A 14,359-nucleotide genomic window follows, 5' to 3' on the forward strand; every position below is an offset into this window, starting at 1 on the left:
CTGCTCTGCCAAGTTGTCTATATGGTGAGAGAGATGAGACAGTCACAGCCAGGCGGCATCAGTCTTCGCCTGTTAATATGGTGAGAGAGATGAGACAGTCACAGCCAGGCCAAATCAGTCTTGGCTGCTCTGCCAAGTTGTCTATATGGTGAGAGTGATGAGACAGTCACAGCCAGGCGGCATCAGTCTTCGCCTGTTAATATGGTGAGAGAGATGAGACAGTCACAGCCAGGCCAAATCAGTCTTGGCTGCTCTGCCAAGTTGTCAACATGGTGAGAGAGATGAGGAAGTCACAGCCAGGCCGAATCAGTCCTGGCTGCTCCACCGTGTTGACAACATGATGAGAGAGATGAGGAAGTCACAATATCATCCGTTTGGGCCAGGTTTAGGTAATTATCAGCGGATCACGGGCACGGAAGACCTATCCATGTGTTGACCAATTCTTTCCAAAATTCTACTGCCATGAGAGGCATTCTACCCGACGCTGACCTTTCAAAAACCAAAAGCCTCCCGAAAGAAGAACCTTGAAAGAGTTGAAGTTGTCACACGATCTCAGTCGTTCGGGTAGAGCATTCCAGAGTCCTGGGGCTGCGAGAGAGAAGGCCTGGTCACCGAATGATGGGACAACTGGCTTTGGCCTACACACTCGCAGCCTCACACACCCCAGAGATCTCAGGTCAAACAAATGAGACTGTGTGACAACGAGCTCGGAAATATAAGATGGAACGAGTTCATAGATTGATTTAAAAGCAAATATGAGAACCTTGTACTGAATTTGTTGTGCTACCGACAACCAGTGCAGTTCATCCCAGTATGTTGCAGTTGCAGCATGATCCATGTCTCCTGGACAAGGGGTTTCAACCCGTAAGTGCGAGATGGTGAATTACAGATCGAGATCGTATATACAATATAAGATTGTCCCCTATTGTACAACCTTGGAACAGAACTATCTGATTGTGCTAGAGTATTGGTATAGGATCTGTAAATCACCATCCCGCACTTTTGACCATTCCTTGTCTAGCTCTGGTGGACTACGTTGGGAAAAAGCTTCCTATAGGGACATGTATCATGTTGCTCCCGCAACATAAATGTGGTCTGTGCTATGTGGTTCAAGGAACTCAATGAGAGCCAAGAATACTTGAAGACATTCTCTTCTGCCTTGATTTCCACAATCATCTGATATTGCTTACATGTGATCAACATCTTCAGTAGTCGGTCTTGCACTTGGGAGTTGTTCTCTGGAAAGTTTTTCTCCTCCAAGGCGGGATGATCAGCCACAACTGTTCCCTGCCAATAGGGCCCATTGGACTTCAGGATGAGACAATTCCAAAGTACTGTCCACTTGCATGAGGCTTTTTGGTTGCCTGAGCAGATCAACATTTGCTCAACACTTAAAAGGAGTTATTCTCCAGAAAGTTATTCTCCGAGGCGGGATGACCAGATATGCCACTGCTGTTGCCTGGCGATTGTGCCCATTGGACTCCAGCCCAAGGATGAGTCTATCCCAAGCTATTCTCCACTAGGATGAGACTTTTTGAGCACATCAATCTCTGTTCTAAGTCTAATTCGAGAGACTATGCATTCAAAGCAAGGGAGAAGATACTTTGAATTTGCTGCACAACATTTCAATAATGAGACAACAACATAAATATGAAAGCGCCTTATTATTCAAAACTTTAAAATACACAATCACAGTTGACATAATTGTATTTGATATTCAACTGGACATGAAGTCATCCTTAATATACATATTCAGAGGGATTGGCTCTGTTATGTTCTTGTCATAACATGACACTGCAAAATGCAGGGTGGAGAAGACAATATTAAAGTGAGGTTGCACTTTTGTCCCAATGGACAGACACTGGGTGATATGAATAAAGACTAGCAAATGCTTTTATCTAAAACTTTATGTACATTTACACTAGGGCTTTCTGTACAGAATTGAAGTAAAAGCATTTGCTAGTTTTTATTCATATCGCCCATTGTATACAAAAATTAGCCCTACAGATGATAGCAAACAGCAACCAAAAGACACCACATTTTTTTAATGAGGGCTGTAAACTTAAAATATACATTGTAGTTCACAACTTGAGGACTGGGGATAACACTTGATCAAAATTATTGACTATTTCGTAAAACTCACAAAAAACCACGAGATAGGTACATGTAATACAAGTTTTCTTTTAAATTTTGCTGTTTTGCATTGGTCACATTTTGTATGTTAGGAAAAGTTTATTTCACATGATTTTTATAATTGGGTCCCCCAGGCCGGCTCATTCAGTCCATTATGCTATCTGTCTACAACTAGATACAGGGAGGAAAAATGGAGGGAAGTTATCATGGTGCTATTGACGGCTGTTGAGCAAGGAATGTACGGATTCTCTGCAGTAACTCCTTCTTCACTTGGTCAGGAACGAGGGCTGAAAAAAGAAAACACAAGTACATGTACATCTTATAGAAGTGATGATTGACCACAACATTGATTTCGACAAAAACTTTCTCTACTTTCTATGCCATGTTCTTGGGCTTATAGAACTGTTATACAATACATTCACAGAACCATTTTCTGCTTTACCTTGTCCTGGAAGCAATGAGAGTAGAAACAAAATCCTGAACAATGTCCAATTTGTATAACTGATCAAATCGCATCACTCACCTCTTCCCTTGGGGGTTATTTCTGCCACGAGGTCATCAACGGTTATGTGCTCCAAACCTTTTTGGCGAACAATTTCTGAAAAAAACAACAACACTGTCTTGTACATCTGCAGGTTCTGACTCTAATGACAGTCAAATGAAACATTCCATTACACCATAACCTAATCACTAAATCCTTCAGACGTACACATTTTTCAACTGTTTTACTTGACTGAAGAGAAGATCTCTCATGTGTTTCAGGCATATTCACCTTTGCAATAAGCCTTAAGCTGGTCTCTCCAACCACACTCAATCAGCCTGGTCCTCAGCAATTCTTTCAGTCTGCAAAATATCAATAAACCACACAGTATTAGATAGAATTCTTGAAAGGAAACGATGCAAAAAAACATGAAAATAAAGGCACATAAACATTTTCAGTTGTACAGTATGATTTCGCAAACTTCATTTACCTTTCTCTCTCCCCTGTCTCAATCAGCTTCTGGTTGATCGTTGCTCTCATCTGAGAGTCCCTGTTCTTCCTTTCTTGGAGGCTACGAGTATAAGGAGAGAAAACAAATCAACACACTGGGTATTTATTGGAGAAATTGACACAGCAGGCTGCAAAATTGGAAAGTATGTAAGCCTCAGCTATCTAGATTTTTATATTTTTTTATATCTGGATTTTTTCGCAGTCAGAGAGGGTAATTTTAAATGGAACGTTAAAGGAAAGAGACGTTTAGCAGGAAACAAGCAAATTAGTGGATTGTGTGGGGCATTTTTGGGGACACCCTGTCATTGAGTTAATTTCAGTTAAGCTATGATAATGATTGACAGGAACATAAACAATGAAATAAAAAAGATAAAATGAATTCAAATTCAGTTCAGTTTAAATGGATGGTAAGCCAGATAACTATCCACATCAACAAGATATAATAGATCAAGAAAGTTTCTTCGAAATAAACAATTTTGAAGAGTTTTTTGCCAGAAATCGTGAAAAATGAAAACATACTCCGCCATCTTGGTATTTTGCCAATTTATGTATCTCTGTCAACTGAAGAACTCCAGCAACCTCGTTTTCAGCAGATAAGGAAAATTGTCGTATACAAATGTAGACAAAAAATACACTGTGAATAAGGAAGTCTGCTGGGCTTTAGGTTGACCTATATGAAGATCGCCTTTTCCTCTGTATATTTGTGCCGCATCTGTACTTTATCAAGCTATTTGCACCATGTCAGTGCCAAATAGGAACCCAGAAATCAAATATACTCAGGTAAGATTCTGCTCAATCCATTCGAGGTATTGATCCACCTTCAAAAATGCCTGCAAATTATGAACAGAGAGGAAGTAAGAATATCTAGAGCACTGCTCAGCTGATTCTGGACTGGCGCCCCTGGCCTATTTTGCTGCCTATTTTGCTGCCTATTTTGCAACCACTTGACTTTAACCCATCCTTGTCCATGTTCTGTTTCCCAGATATGGCGTCGATCTGTGATGTGAACGGACGGCGTACTCCATCCACTCCTCATTCTGTTTCTTTTCACACAGATATTCTACAACAATGAATGGCATGACTCAGTCAGTGGAAAGAAGTTTCCGACCATCAACCCCTGCACTGGTGAAGTGATCTGCCATGTTCAAGAAGGGGACAAGGTGCAGTGATTAATCCCTTTTATTTCAGGGTGAATGATGATGTCTGTTGTTCGCTGAAAAGCTCAGGATGCCAATGTCTTTTGGGCTACGTTTTGGACCTGAATGTTCATCAATTATGCAAATATCACACCTGTTAGGTCTAATCTTGGAGGAATTATACTTGTTGAAATATACTAATTATACTTTCTCCTGTCAAGTATCATTCCTCCAAGGTCTAATCGACTACCTAAGTGAACACAGGAAACATTGTTTTTGTTTACTGTCCGTAATTGTGAGGTGATTGGACCAAAAAAGTCACCATGACCATGTCCGCAATTCGGAGTAGAGAGGTGTCCGCCCTACCGAGGTTTTGGTTAAAGCAAATGATTTAGAAAAAAATCGGGACCGAACGAACATGTCCGTAATGCGGAGGTGTCCGCCTGGCAGAGGTGTCCGCAAGGGGAGGTTCTACTGTACTATACTACAAAAATTTGAAGCAAAAGTTAAGTTCTCTTCAGCTTACGGGTGGTAATGCTAATTCATTTATCTTCTTGTCTTAGGCTGATGTGGACTTGGCTGTGAAAGCAGCAAGAGCAGCTTTCGAATATGGCTCCACCTGGCGGACTATGGATGCATCAAAGAGGGGACGCCTGATGATGAAGCTAGCGGACCTGATTGAAAGAGATCTCAGTTATATTTCCGTAAGTTTCTTAAGCTTCTTTTTCAGTAAGTTTTCTTATTTCTAGCCTTGTATTAACAGAGTTGTGTTTCATCAATTTGTTTGTCTAAGGGTCTGTTTTCTTACTATATGCTGATACAGATGTAAGCAACTATGCCTTCCTAGCTAAGCTAAACACGCTACCAGAAACTATCACAGAAACAAAGTGCAATCGATGTACTCAATGTTATACCGATCCGCAACTTCATTTTTTCTGTGGATGTTCAGGTTTTTCCTCCCAACGTGAGAAATTTTGGGAACAAATTGAAAATGAATGCCCAGTTGAACTCAGCACAGCACTGTGGAACATGTGCGACGATGAACTCACAGAAACATTGCTCGGGAAACAACTTTCCGCTTTTGATTATGAAGAAAATGTAGCACTTCTTCGGATCACAGCACAGAGCTGGAATGTTTAGGCTAATTATATCTAAAATGTTTTTCTTGCCTAAGACTACATATTTTTTGACAACAGCTAGAAGTATGTAAATAGTGTACATTAGTTGTTATAATTTTATGTTGCTTTGAATTTTTTGTAATCTTCTATATAGGAGGAATAAACAGATATATATATATTGACAATATTGTAGTGGTTTGATTTCAGAGCTTGGAGACCCTGAACTGTGGGAAATCTTTTTGGAGTTCAAAGGGAGACATTGAGCATGCTATTGACTGTCTGCGGTACTTTGGAGGCTGGGCAGACAAGATTCATGGCAAAACAATCCCTGCAGGTAGGCGAATGACTAGAAGAGTCAGCAACAGCCAACAGTGACTTTTCTTTTCATGTCATCACCCACATTACGACACCTCATACCCTATGCACTACACTATAAGAGTATTTGCTGACACAATGGAAATCTTAACTCATAAAAACTTATGAGTGTTGGGTTTAGAGTGTTTACTTGTCGGTCACAAATGCAAACAGTGATGTTGATCGTTTTCTAACTTGGTTACCTTCTTTCAGATGGCGATGTTTTCTCCTACACCCGACATGAGCCAGTTGGCGTCTGTGGTCAGATCATACCGGTATTAAGTCTACATACTACATTTGCTTCATATACATTGTCTTCTTCTGTTTCCCTCCAGTTTCAAGGCCAATGCACATTTTGTCATTGTGCCATCTAGTGCAGTGTGAGTACAATATTAGCAATTAGCCATTAGCCATTTTGACTTTGGGCAGTTTTATCGGCAAAAGTCAAAATGCTCATGTGTGATAAAACAATCAAAAGTCACCGAGTCCCATTAGATTAAAAAATAGCATCTGCCTAAATGCCTTTGGTGTTTCATTTCATAACGCAACATTAATTTTCCAGTGGAATTATCCGATAGCCATGATGTCATGGAAATTAGGTCCAGCCCTCGCCTGTGGAAACTGCATTATTGTAAAACCGGCAGAACAGACTCCGCTGACAGCGTTGTATGTTGCCAGCCTTTGTGTCGAGGCCGGGTTTCCACCGGGTGTGGTGAATATCATCCCGGGATACGGACCAACTGCTGGAGCGGCCATCTCTGAGCACATGGACATTGAGAAGGTTGCTTTCACTGGTTCAACAGAGGTAAGTGTAAAAAGAACTGAAAACTTAAACCTTTTTTGGTCTTGCCTGCTAGCAAACTTTGTTGCTTCTCTGTTTTTCATCGCTCAAAGTCTGATCTCCCATTCAGTTCATGCAGATCTTGTTTTGCACAAGTTAAATACATTGTATTTCAATTTACATAAGTAGACTATTTATAAACCTCATTCGTTCTCTGTGTCTTTAGGTTGGCCATCTGGTCATGGAGGCTGCAGCCAAGACAAACATGAAAAGAGTCCTACTTGAAATGGGAGGCAAGAGCCCCTTAATTATCTTTGCTGATGCAGACAGTAAGTATTTCGAGCTTTCATCAGTAATTTTAGTTACGTCTGATATATCTGATCATTCATGAAGTGAGGTCTTCAATCACACCTTAATGTTAAAAAAACATGGATGTTATAGGTTGTAGCAACAAAAATCACTCGTTTGTGGGGCGCTTAAGGAAGGGGTATGAATCAGTGTTTGTCTCAAAGAGGAGCTAATGTTATAATTTCCAATCCAATCTTTGTCTTCAGTTGATGTGTCTGCGATGGAGGCCCATGAGGCTGTCATGGTCAACCACGGCCAGTGTTGCTGTGCTGGATCGCGCACATTCGTCCAGGATGAAATCTATGATGAGTTTGTCAAGAAGAGTAAGATCTTGGCTGAAGGTCGCGTGGTTGGTGATCCGTTCGATAAACTCACAAAGCAAGGTCCACAGGTACAGTGTTAATAAGTAAACATTCTGAATTCTCAAAATTTGTTAGAGCAATGAAGAGACAAACTTTTGAAATATTGATGAAGCGGTTCTATTCTGCTATGTTGACACTCTAAACATATGTCCAATCCAGATTGATAAGGATCAGTTCCAAAAGATTCTGTCGATGATTGACAGCGGGAAGCAGCAGGGTGCGACTCTGGTCACTGGAGGCAGTCCAGTCGGAGACAAGGGTTACTTCATCCAGCCAACTGTGTTTGCTAATGTCACGGATGATATGGCTATTGCAAAGGAAGAGGTAGGATTTAGGCCTTATGTGTTATATTGAGATTCTGTTGATGGTGTTTTCGTTGACACTGGAGCTTGGTTGCTCAAAACAAGTTATGTCACTAACTTAGTGTTAACTTTGACTTAAATTTTGCTGTAAGAAACCATTTTTTCATTTTCTACTGTTGATTTCTATTGAGTTAGTTAACTGTCGGCTGTTGTCCTTCTTCTGTCCCCAATAGTTTCGTTCGCATTCTCGAAATGAGTATTTGGTTTGGTTAGTCCTGTAGGCCTGTCTTCACCTTTGGGCATAGCCTAGAAACCATATGCACTATTAAGGAATGGATACTGAAGTAGAAGTGTCAACAAAATATCATATATTACATTTTTTCAGATCTTTGGACCTGTCCAACAGATCATTAGGTTCAAGAATGCAGCTGAAGTGATTGAACGGGCTAACAACACAACCTATGGCTTGGCAGCGGGAGTCTTCACCAAGGATATTGATAAGGCTCTCACATTGGCTCACTCACTTAAAGGTGGCAGTGTCTGGTAGGTGGGAAATGGAGTAAAAATAATTATGAGACACCTTGTTTACAATGTTTCATTATAATGGATTATGGATTGGGCTCTTTTTGACTACAGAGGTTTTGGTGAGGCAACCACAACCTCTTGGTTTGGTATGAAGATATCAAAGCAGATTATGGGTATGTTATATCAAGTTTGAGGTGTTTTATAATGGAAATTGAGACAATTACCTTTAGTTCGGCATCTGTTCCTTTAATGCAATAACATTTACAGTAAATATTTGTTATAGGGACACTTATGGTAGGATATTCTTCTGGTTTCAAAATCCAGTTGATTGATGTGTCTATTGAAATCTGATAATCTTTTCCAGGGTGAATTGCTACGATTTGGTTAGTGTGCAGACTCCATTTGGTGGATTCAAACAGTCTGGCATTGGCAGGGAGCTGTAAGTGCTCTAATCTTTTAAATTAGCTATTTTATTCTTCAGGGTTAACTGTTATGATGCCTCCACTCCACAGACCCCCTTTGGTGGTTACAAGCAGTCTGGTATTGGTCGAGAACTGTAAGTTAGTGTGCAAAACCGGTGCTGGATACCCATATTCTTCATGTCTATCGCCAAACTTGGTGGTGGATATCCATACCCCTCATGCCTATTGCCACATTGGTGCTGGATATCCATACCCCTCATGTCTATTGCCCCATTGGTGCTGGATATCCATACCCCTCATGTCTATTGCCAAACTAGTGCTAGATATGCATACCTTTCCTTTTTTTCCGATTTCCTGAAAACGGATCCCTTATTTTATCAATCCCAGAAGTAACTTTTCGTCCTGAAGATTTTACTATCTTTAAACTGGTTTGTTTTTCAGTGGAGAATATGCCCTGAAAGAGTACACAGAGGTCAAGTGTGTAAGTATCATCGTGGTTAAATAAACTGTCTACTTCTTTTGTTTCTGCATTATGTTTTGCACCTTATTTACATGTATAGTATCACGGGAGTTGATAGCAAAGCGCATGTATATTTGCAGGGCCATAACTCCCGACACCAAAACAAGTGTGTTGCTTAAAACTCCACTAAATTAATCTGAAGCAAGTGTTATCAGATTCAAATGGTTCAGATTTCAAAACTAATTTTGTTTATTTCAAGGTCACAATCAAGATTCCAAAGAAGAACTCGTAAGAAGTCCGGTAACATCCTGTTTACTGTTGGTGAAGCTAGCATGATCAACTGATGGATTAGACTTGGTTATATGCATGAACTTCTCCGAAGCTGCTAAACTTGAGATGCCATGCTTGCCGGCATTGCACAATAAAGTCTTCGCAACAAAACTTTAGGTGCTGGTATTTTTGTAGTGTTTTGTTGTTTGTAATGTTTGTAATGCACATGAACCTGTATGAATTGTAGGGCTTGAGGTGCTGGTATAATTACGGGTAGGCAAAAACATTAAATCTTAAACTGTTAATTAATATTGAGGGAACTTGTTGAGAGATTCTAAATGATGAATCTACTGCTGAAAACATAATATTCAGTTTATAATGCTGAGCCTCCTTTTTGGTATAAGTTGATCAGAATTACATGTAAGATTAGTGTAGAAGGAATGTGCTATGAGTGAGAGGTACTAGAAGAGCCTGGCAGTGACTTGCTACCAGCCTGGCAGTGTAACATCTAATTATTATTGTGTACCTGCACTGCTTTAAAATGCTTTATATAACTTTTTAAGTGCTATTGTTGGTCATTATTAGGATATCTAATCTGTCTCAGACAACACTGATGTTATTTTTGATGACAATCTGATAAAATTGGATGATGAAATTCAGGGTGGATGCTTGTCATCAATAAAAGATATTAACATTTCATGGAAAAAGGAACTGCTTTGTTGATTTTTTATGACATCTTTCATATTGCACAATACGCCTGTTACACGGAACACATCTGACAATTCTGTCATTGACAGCAAACTGAAATGGTGAAGGACATATCAGATGAAGTGCTGTTTGGATCTACAACGTACAACATTGGCGGCCGTCTGACTGTATTTTGGGCCCTCCCTGCAGATCACCTGAAAACCTGGGTTATGATTGTCCCACGTATGGTGTGTCCCACTGAATTTCTTCCCGAGGTTGTGACTGTCTCTAAATGAATTTTGTCTCCTCCAGGGTTGTGACTGTCTCTAGATGTTGTGTCTTCAACTGAATATTTCCCCGGGCTGTGACTGCCCTGCGGAAGGGTCCTGATGTCCCAGGTACATGAGCTAAGTGGGATATTTGTGTTGCCTAGTCTGGTACTTGGGCCTGTCTTCAAGAGCACAGTGAGAAAGATTGGAGTCCTGATGCGGTCCCTGGTACATAAGATACCTCCGGTACAGAAGCTGCTTTAAGCAGGCTACTTGAGTAAGTTGATGAGTAGGCTACTTGAGCCTTTCTTCAAAAGCAGTTTGAGCTTCTACCAGGGGGACATATGAATCCTGATGTTGTACAAGTACATGAGCTACCCCGGGTACTCGAGCTACTTTGTGCAAGCTACTTACTTGAGCAGCCAATAGGGTGCTTGCCGTCTGGTCTTCCAGAGCATTGTGAGATAGCTTTCAGAGAGATAAGGGACCTGGGACAGAAGGCTCCCAATGTTGTTCGATCGAGGTACACAAGCTTCTATAATGTGCAGGCTACTCGAGTAGTCAAGTAGGGAGTTTGCACCCATCTTCAATTAAGAGCACGATGAGAAAGCATTCCAGAGAGGCAAGGGACTCAAGACTCCAGAATTTGTTTGATACATTTTGCCTCAATCTCGACCGTCTGCCACCGTCATGGCTTCGCGGGTTATTGATAATTGGATCGCCAAATCTACTCCAGTGAACACATCAGTCTCTAAACTGTCCAGCAAAGTTTCCAGCAGAAACAGTTGTCATTCTTAATCAGTCCAGAAGACATTCCTTGTGCCATTTAAAAAAATATTGAAAATATCGAGACACGGCCCCTGTTCCTGGCTATACGAGTCTTTCAAATAAACAGAATCTGACAAGAACAAGGAAATTAGCACTAATTCCGGGGACCAGGCGTAAAATCTGTCTTACTATAAGCTAACGAAACGTGGAGAACCTTGAAGCCATCAACGCACGAACCCCAGCTTTGCCCATCCTTAACCCCTTGCTTTAACCCCATATCCTGAGGAATCGCTCCTCCGACCCTGCACTCAAATGCTCTGATTGGGGGCACATGTTTTTGCGCTTTTTTCGGCCAATATGCGGAGGAATGTCAGAAATGTCTCAGGTGTTTGTTACACTCCGGACACAGTGGACTGGCCTCGCACTGTCGCACGGAGGACGATCAGGATGACGAAATGGACAGCATAGGAGTCTAGGCCGGAGATGTCTTGTCTCCTAAGGACTGTGTCGCTATTGTTGACTTATTGAGAAGAACTGGGCGGGCTCGGAAAGAATAAATCAAGGACGAGCGCCATTCGTAGCAAATAGTAAATTTTTGGAATGGACAAGGCTTAGGCCTGTCATGAAAGACATTGTCACAACCAACTATTCGTCCCGCTATTCACGGATGAATGACGGTGAAAGACGCTCTCAGAATTTTTTCGGAATATCCTGCATTCGGTAAGGTGACTGAGAAAAATTACCAGGGAAAGAAATATGATTTATGGTCTAAGTAATACACAGGCGGCATTTTGCATGCACTGCGAACCACGTGTTTGCTGTGTGCATGAACATCATGCATTGACGTGGATGTGTGACATTTGATTTTCGCGGGAACGGGGCCTAGCAGGTGAGAATGTATGGGGAAAAAGAACAGATTCTAGCGGCTGGGGGACTGCAGACGCTACAGAAAGCGGGTTTTTTCTCTTTAGGCTTGAGATAAAAGGCTGTGTTCCAGTATGCTTACCCCGAGTTTGCAGCATGTCATCGGGTTATAGGTAGGCCAGGGAAATAGACAACCTGCAAAAATAAATTGCGGCGATTTTGAAATGACCCTGTTTACAGGCAAAGTAAAAAATATTTAAGCTTATTCAAACAACTTACTTGAAGTGGTCAGTGTCTTCCAATTTTCATGATATTTTGTTTTGTAGGTTCCACTGTCAGAAAGTCTAACCGCAATTGCTCGCAACCGTCATCAAAAGTTTTAAGATCTTTGTCCAAGACATGAAGAAAATTAATAGAAATGGTAGATCTGTCGAGGTTACTTCCAAGACTAGTACATGCAAATACAGCTAAAGGGCCCCACCCTGTGTCTTATGTCATTGGCAATACCAAAAAATCTAAAAACATGCTCATTTTCATAGGAAAGCGACTTAGGCTCTCCAATGCTCTCTAGCGGTAGAAAGGGGAACTGGAGTTTTGGACGAAGATTTCAGTTCTATTTTCTGCCGCGAGACAGCGACAGCGCGACTGTCGCCTAAGCCAATTTCATACTGCAGGTCCCTGGAATTGGTTTTCATGCCTTTGGAAGGTAATTAGTATCAAACTAAGGGAATTTGACAGAGATAATGATTTGCACTGTCAAGGACACTTTTAGAGTTTGACCTCTGTGAACTTGATAAACTAGGTCACAATTGACCTAAATTGGCTCAACTTGTACAGATGCCCAATAGGTGTCTCCATACAAAATGTCCCGGGTGGTGTCTCCACCAGAATTGTGATTGTCTCCAAGGACAAGAAACAAAATCATTGAAGCAAATAAATCATTTCATTAATATTTGTATTTAGTTTAATTACTCTGCAACAATTTACAATTAGACGGACAGAATAAATAATTGGGGAGTGGGGTAGTTTACATACATCATTGGTTTACTACAATCTCTATATCTTATATGTCTCACTAATAATTGCATTTTGCTAATGAATATGTCAAAGAATCAGAAAACATAACACCATCGGCCATTGAACTCACAATACTGGCCAATATATTCATAAAACCGGATGTTCTATCACTTGATAATGTGGATAGTCTAAAATTTGAAAGCAAATGCAGAAAATAAGATTGAGATGTAGTGACCATGGAATCACCCAGAGTGGACACCTTTGTTAGCAGGGATACATGATGTGCAGTGCTGCCATATTGGACGTCAAACACCGACACACAAGGTCAAAGGAGGTTACATCAGTGTGACACTGCCGGGACACTTGCTCTATGATCATGGAGTGCAGTGAGGTTATACTAACATGACATCTTCATTATGCGATCAAACACCACGTCTTGCTTTAAATACTGCCGTGGAGATGTTATCTACACGTCGTGACTGAAAGTATGATTTTGACCTCAGTGATCAGAACACTTCTGTTTCGTTTTCAATGAAATGTCTCTCTGATTCTTTGAACAGGTTTGTGAGAACTGCTACCTATCGCATACAAGTGCATTGTAGAACTGACCAAAAGCTCTACCCTGAACATGCAATTCTCATACATCTTTTATGTTTACAATTGTAACCAAGGTACGGACCACCTCTTCAGCAAATATCTTTAAAACTTAATTCGGGTTTAAGCAAGTTGGTCCCCAAATCATGGGCACAGTCACTGATCATCAAAATCTGCTCGTTGCAGAACATCCAGGCACAAGCCCATTTTTAATCAAACCCTGTTTTTTTCGCCAAAATATTTACGCAACATACATACATTCAGGATGTCCCAATATACTTCCAACTAAGAATTTACAACTCCCCATTGCATTTGATAATTGCCATTTCAACAGCATATTTATGATTTAGATCTATTCGCACGATATTTTTGGGACACCCAACAGAATGCACTCAGTGCACATATCTGCACGTCAAGCACGGCAATAAATAGATTGTTACATAAACCATTTTACAGATTATCTAACAAGCCTAAACTGCTGAAACCTGCAGCATACTTCTACACGATACACACTTACAAAGCATGTCCAGGACTAAAAATGTTTGGACCCAAACTCTACAAAAAATTATACAGATATATACAAATGCACACGCATACATATTTTCGCCTGGACATTTACATAATGTGTCTGAACAACCACCATCTCCAAGTCAAATCTATACATTGATCGGACGTGTTTTTATGAGACAAGCTGTACAAATAGCTGGCACCAGCATATATTTTGCAAGTGATTCATGTGTCCTGAAACTGAGTCTACACAAAGGGCTATCAATTCAATGTACTCCATAGAGCATATCGAAAAATACTGTTCAGCCAAAATTCACCAGTCACAAAGATTATCTCTCCAAGGGAAATAACAAACCCTTTACCTGCAAAAGCGACTGAAAGTTGTGTCACATTAAACATCATATATTTTTGTCAGTATCACTTATTATTGACCACTCTCCCTTAACATCAA

General features: G+C 40.7%; 2 protein-coding genes across 3 annotated transcripts; one reads left to right on the top strand and one right to left on the bottom strand.

Annotated features, from left to right (window-relative positions):
- Positions 1-1,649: 1,649 nt before the first annotated feature.
- Positions 1,650-3,687, bottom strand: LOC135495340 (transcription and mRNA export factor ENY2). Its single transcript, XM_064783827.1, has 5 exons — positions 3,644-3,687; positions 3,105-3,185; positions 2,906-2,976; positions 2,657-2,731; positions 1,650-2,420 (listed from the first exon to the last, which is right to left on the bottom strand). The coding sequence occupies exons 1-5, from the start codon at positions 3,649-3,651 to the stop codon at positions 2,338-2,340; spliced, it is 318 nt and encodes a 105-aa protein (XP_064639897.1). The 5' UTR covers positions 3,652-3,687; the 3' UTR covers positions 1,650-2,337.
- Positions 3,688-3,774: 87 nt separating this feature from the next.
- Positions 3,775-9,909, top strand: LOC135495338 (aldehyde dehydrogenase, mitochondrial-like). 2 transcript variants are annotated; one of them, XM_064783825.1, is made up of 13 exons: positions 3,775-3,904; positions 4,180-4,284; positions 4,824-4,964; positions 5,586-5,712; positions 5,946-6,007; positions 6,295-6,537; positions 6,740-6,842; positions 7,068-7,252; positions 7,383-7,547; positions 7,911-8,068; positions 8,415-8,489; positions 8,914-8,953; positions 9,192-9,909. In XM_064783825.1, the coding sequence occupies exons 1-13, from the start codon at positions 3,863-3,865 to the stop codon at positions 9,222-9,224; spliced, it is 1,479 nt and encodes a 492-aa protein (XP_064639895.1). In that variant the 5' UTR covers positions 3,775-3,862; the 3' UTR covers positions 9,225-9,909. The 2 variants fall into 2 exon arrangements, with proteins under 2 accessions (XP_064639895.1, XP_064639894.1); XM_064783824.1 differs by lacking the exon at positions 8,415-8,489 and adding an exon at positions 8,532-8,606.
- The last annotated feature ends 4,450 nt before the right edge of the window (positions 9,910-14,359 follow it).

Source organism: Lineus longissimus, chromosome 11 (assembly GCF_910592395.1).
Source record: "Lineus longissimus chromosome 11, tnLinLong1.2, whole genome shotgun sequence".
NCBI lineage: Eukaryota > Metazoa > Nemertea > Pilidiophora > Heteronemertea > Lineidae > Lineus > Lineus longissimus.

Excerpts from the sequence above, each read along its gene's own strand:
- LOC135495340 (XM_064783827.1), bottom strand. Across the intron at positions 2,977-3,104 it reads GAGACAGGGGAGAGAGAAAG|ACTGAAAGAATTGCTGAGGA; the intron begins GTAAATGAAGTT and ends GATATTTTGCAG. Across the intron at positions 2,421-2,656 it reads AATAACCCCCAAGGGAAGAG|CCCTCGTTCCTGACCAAGTG; the intron begins GTGAGTGATGCG and ends TTCTTTTTTCAG.
- LOC135495338 (XM_064783825.1), top strand. The coding sequence starts at position 3,863 with ATGTCAGTGCCAAATAGGAACCCAGAAATCAAATATACTCAG. Across the intron at positions 5,713-5,945 it reads TGGCAAAACAATCCCTGCAG|ATGGCGATGTTTTCTCCTAC; the intron begins GTAGGCGAATGA and ends ACCTTCTTTCAG. Across the intron at positions 6,843-7,067 it reads TATCTTTGCTGATGCAGACA|TTGATGTGTCTGCGATGGAG; the intron begins GTAAGTATTTCG and ends CTTTGTCTTCAG.